General features: G+C 26.0%; 2 protein-coding genes across 2 annotated transcripts; both read right to left on the bottom strand.

Annotated features, from left to right (window-relative positions):
• Positions 1-218: 218 nt before the first annotated feature.
• PCYB_001530 (hypothetical protein) lies at positions 219-574 on the bottom strand (the record flags this gene model as incomplete). The annotated part of the gene is made up of 2 exons (XM_004227575.1): positions 219-262; positions 298-574. The coding sequence occupies 2 exons, from the start codon at positions 572-574 to the stop codon at positions 219-221; spliced, it is 321 nt and encodes a 106-aa protein (XP_004227623.1).
• Positions 575-3,779: 3,205 nt separating this feature from the next.
• On the bottom strand, positions 3,780-4,793 carry PCYB_001520 (Pv-fam-d protein; the record flags this gene model as incomplete). Its single annotated transcript, XM_004227574.1, has 1 exon — positions 3,780-4,793. A coding segment is annotated over one exon (1,014 nt), but the record flags the coding sequence as incomplete, so codon positions are not given.
• Positions 4,794-5,271: the final 478 nt, after the last annotated feature.

Here is a 5,271-nt window from a genome sequence, read left to right as displayed (position 1 = left end):
AGCGACCACTGAAATGTTACAGAACAGGCATCATTTCAACATTTTTTGATTTATAACATTATCTGTTTTGTAGGTATTTCTTGGGTCACCGTTCACAACCAATTCGGAGGAGAACCCTCGATAAGTAGAATAAAAAGGAAAATAATGAAAATATGTCCCTAATATTACATAAAGTTTTGTACGTTTTAGACTTCCCAAGTTAACAATTTAACATATATCTACTGATCGAAATATAAATTCCTTGATTTTTCAGTCATACATTCTTCAATGAAGTATAGCATCCATTCCTTAAACCACGTGATTTTATCATTTTCCATTTTTCCCAATCCATGTGGTTTTGAATTATATACATATTTTCAATCTTTTCTGTCAATTCTATCCAATGTTTTCTTTCTCTCTTGAGTCTTTCTTTCCATTTCAACCATTTGGTCATTTTTATGATATACAAATACTCTTTCCAGGGGGTTTTCTTTTCCCAGTCTGTCCAGTATTTATTTTCCTTAACTTTCCAGTCACTCTTGGTCCATTCCTCTAATCTGTTTTTTTCCATAGGTCCCAATCTTTTAATATCCATCTGTATAAATTCGATTCGTTTGTATTAATCCATTTTTTAAAATCATTTATCATCATATTTATTATTTGTGAATTAACATCATTGTGATTGTCATTACCATTATCATTATCATTAGGATGATGATTTTTATTCATTTTTCTATTTCCTCCTTCCATTTGTTTTCCATCGTTTTTACCCATTTATTCCACTCATATTCTTTTTCTGAAGCCAAATTCTTTTTTATTTACCATAAATCCTTTGAAATCCATCCATTCTGGTTCGAATCGTCTTATCCAAATATTCCACTCGTGTCTGTATTCTCTTTCTAATTTTTCCATTTCTTGTGTCTTGAATTCTACAAAGCTGTTCCAGTCCTCTTCCAACAATCTCGCCCACTTGTCTATATCAAAATCGCTCATATCTTCAGTTTCCCTCATTCTTTAGGACGTCGTATCTTAGAATAAAAAAGAATATCTATGACAGGGTTAAAGGTTTGGTGTTACTCAGAATTCTACGCTTAGATATAAAAAAAACGTGGAAGGAGGAAATAAAAACAAATAAAATGAAACAAAGACAAGAGTTTGCTTGATCATTTTATAAATTTAAGGCAAATTAAAAATCCCTGTAATATACTTGCATGCAATCATGATACTTACCAACGTAAAGATGCACGATGGGTTATGTGATAAGAGAATAGTAAGCTAAAAATGGCATGTAAATATATATGTACTCATGAAAAGGCAGATTCTCTTTTCATATTTCGTAATATAAGTTCTAATGTGGTTTACTCTTTCTTTATTTTGAAAGAAGATAAAAAATTAATTCGCTTTTTTAGATTAAAAGTAAATCTATAGGAAATTTAAAATAATCTGCAGTATTTTTAGGATAATTGTCTTGTGCTCCTGGATATGTTTCTCTAATTTCTAAATTTTTATAAAAAGGGAAAACTAAATCTTTTGTAAGTGAGAACAAGAAAAATGCTAATTGTGGTACTCAATTAAGGACAAATATGTCTTTTCATTTAAATAAAGAATGGTGCGATACCATGTTTTGGCATATAATTGAGTGCGGATGTTATTTAAAAATATATCCCACAGGATTGTGAACATTCCTTAGTATAATTCTCTTAAAATTTATGTTAAAGTAATCATAGAAATTGTATTTATTTATGTAAAAATACTTAGTTTTATAATTTATCTGTTAGTAGACATTTTACATGCCATATTTTAGTTAGTAATTTTTTTTATTTTTGTTATTAAAGAATAGACTTTTGAAATGGAATATTTTAAGAAATATGTAGAAAATACTTAAATAATATTTATGATAATTTATTTATAATACAAATAATAAAAATTATATTCCCTCTTTTGTAACTGTATATAGTAATTTTGTATATAAATTAAATATATTCAATGCTTTAGCGCAATATTCTGCAAATTTGCATGTTTCCATTTATTTTTTTTTTCCATATAACTAAATTGCCATTTTTGGCAGCAATTATTTTGTCTCGTGCTAAATTTCACCATTTCTCAAACGGTAAAAATGCAACTTTAGGAATATGCATTTATATCAAAATATGTTCCAAAAATGTTTTTTAATTTTTTATTAAAAATAAATAAAAAGAATGGGTTTTATATAATTTATAAATAGATCTTAATAAAAATAATAACTCTGCAGACATAAGACTATTTTTTTTTTTTTTACCGTTATTTTGGGTTTCCTTATTTTTTTAAAAGATTAAAAAAAATAAAATGTTAGAATTAAATAATTACTATGGTCCCATTTTTATTTATTTCTTTAACTTATGGTAAATTATTCAATTAGAAAACACTCATTTTTGTTAAATTATATTTTTATTCCATTTTATTTTCTATTTTGGATAGAAATTTTCTTTCATTCACGCATTTAAAATAGAAGAAAAAGGAAGAAAGATTGTATTGCAAAATAAAGCGAGAATTTATTACCTTTTTAAATGTTTGTGAATTAAAATATAGAAACGAAATTTAATAGTTTAAAAAAAAAATTTAAGCAGTTTTTTTTCTATGTTTATTAATATACTAGTCCTAAAATAAATTTCAATTTTGTCTACAAATACGTATCATAAGAATTATTCTAAAAGGAATGCTAATTTGTCTACTTAAAAGGATGATATAGAAAATAATATATGTTTTTTAAAATACTTATACCTAGTTCTGCAGTCACTTATGTATATATATAACAACATCATAAGCCATTTTAACAATACTACTGCTTGTACAATCGCGTATAATAAAAATATTAGAAAATGGAAAAATAGAAAAATGCCAAAATGGAAAAAGGAAAAATAATTATGTTAGGATAAAACATTGCGGAACGCAACCACTTTCTTTAATGCATATATCATTAATTATTCTGCGAGGACGAGTTTCAATATTTTAAACATATATTCAAAACAATTAACCTGGGAATATGAGGCTATGTATGGCGCATAAAGTTTTTTCCTTTTTTTGCAATATTGAAATTTAAATAGGATAGTTACATTTATACATGTGGATATAATCATTTTATAATTTTGCATAATTTAATCGTCATGTGCATATTTTTTTCTATAGACAACCAAAGTGATAAAGTATAAACGTAAACACATTATTAAAGCTGTTCATGTTTTCAGTGCACAAAATAAATGTAATAATTTCGTTACAAATGTAGCACATGATAATGACAATATACGTCCCACCTTGTATATATAATAAACTTATGTTAAAAAGACATTTAAAAAATATTTCCAAAAAAACATCCATGCTGATAATGTTCTTATATATGCGTGAACTCTTCATAAAAAGGTAATAGTCAAAATAGTATAATTTATGCTACTTATTTCTTTAAAAGTTTTCTTAATGTATTAATGAAAAAAAAAAAGGAAATTATTAATACAAATTAAACTTGGTGTATAACATATTGAAACAAACACATGAATCATTAAGTTCGTTTCATGCAAATATATAGTAGCATAAAGGAATTTGTTTTTATAGCATATTTTTCACACATGAATTGCGCACATTAATTTAAATAGCACGCTCAAATGATAATACCAAACATGCATTAGAAAACTAAAAAAAATATTGTCAAACGAATTTCATTTTTAAATAAAGTGAATTAAATAAATATATCATATATGTCATAGCTGTATTAGATACTCACATAAACATGCTGGTCCCCTTGAATATATACTATTCCAAGTATATGCTCATATTAAGACATAAAATTTTAGAGATCTATAAAAGCAATATATGCTCATGGGATTTCTTTTTAAACTAGGACGTTTCTTATATTTTAAAAAACGCCTTATAATTTTACTGCATTTTTCATATTTAATCTGATAGTAGATGCCCAAAGAAAAAGATGAGAATAATGATACAATATATAAATAAAAAAGTGACGCGGAACAAGTAGCAGTAGTACCCAAAATACAACCAAATAAAATATGTGGGATTAGTACTACAGCAATTGCACCAGTAATGATAAAAGGTAAAAATATTCTATATTGTTTTATATCGTTAAGGAATTTTTTATATACACTTTTGCATTTAGTGCTACACTTTTTATTATTATCATAACCATAACCAAAATCACTTTTCATGATATTTAACATTTCTGATTCGACTTTTCTATCAATTTGTTTTAAAAGTCCATATATGCCCGATTCGGTAACTCTTTTGGCATTTTGCTCTCGTATTAACTTATCGAGTTCTTTTTGTTCACTTATAGCATCCGCTTTTGTAAAGTGTTTTTCATTTTTCACTATATCAAGTCCACTGCTGAAGAGACTGTCATTCGATATATCGTCGATACTTTCGTCAGAATTATACACTCCTAAATCACCAAATATGCTGTCTTCAGAGACATTTCGTTTTAATTCATTTAATGGTCTTTTAAAATTTTCTTCAAAACTTGAAATGCTAGATAAACTTTCAGAAGTATCATCGCGCATTAATGCATTAAGGGTCCTTTTTACATTGCTATCATGTGTCAAAAAATTTAATTCGTTTCGAAAATTTTCATCATGTATTAAAGCATTTAAGTGTCTAGAAAATTCATTACCATCTTTCTCTAATATGTTAATAATTCTTCCTTTTAAAGAATTATCTTTTGTTTCTTTTCCTACGTTAGCTCCTCCAAAGAGCAATCTACTTGTTCTAACATCTAATAATGTGCCATTTTGGCTGTTTTTTTCATTATGTTTTTTATAGAAGTTAGATGCCTAAAATGAAAGATACATGATTCAAAAAATTGTGGAAAACGCTTATTTTTAGAGCGAATTAAAATTCTGCTTTAAAAAAAGCGCATTCTAATAGATATATAAATTAAAATGTATATGTAAATATATATACTATACTACGCGAAATTTGTAAATTCAGTTGCTTTCGTACCTCATAGGAACGATTCCAAATATTTTATACAAGGGCAAACGCAGTAATTTTCGTGAAAAAAAATTAATTATTTTTACGTTCATATGGGATAAATTTATAGATACAAACAGAGCAGATTAGTAATTCTATATTGATCTATTTTAGAATTGTTCCGCAGTACAGTATAATTCTTCCGACATATTAATATTCTGCATCCTAATTTTTTATTTATTCATAATATAATATATTTCAGCTTCAGTTAAAATTATGCAAAACGCATATTATTAAATTACAATAAATGAAAGATAAAATGTTAAAAGAAATATTTTA

This window comes from Plasmodium cynomolgi (assembly GCF_000321355.1).
Source record: "Plasmodium cynomolgi strain B DNA, scaffold: 0022, whole genome shotgun sequence".
Taxonomy (NCBI): Eukaryota; Apicomplexa; class Aconoidasida; order Haemosporida; family Plasmodiidae; genus Plasmodium; species Plasmodium cynomolgi.
The sequence above is the reverse complement of the archived record's forward strand: the minus strand, read 5'-3'. Positions and strand labels throughout refer to the sequence as shown.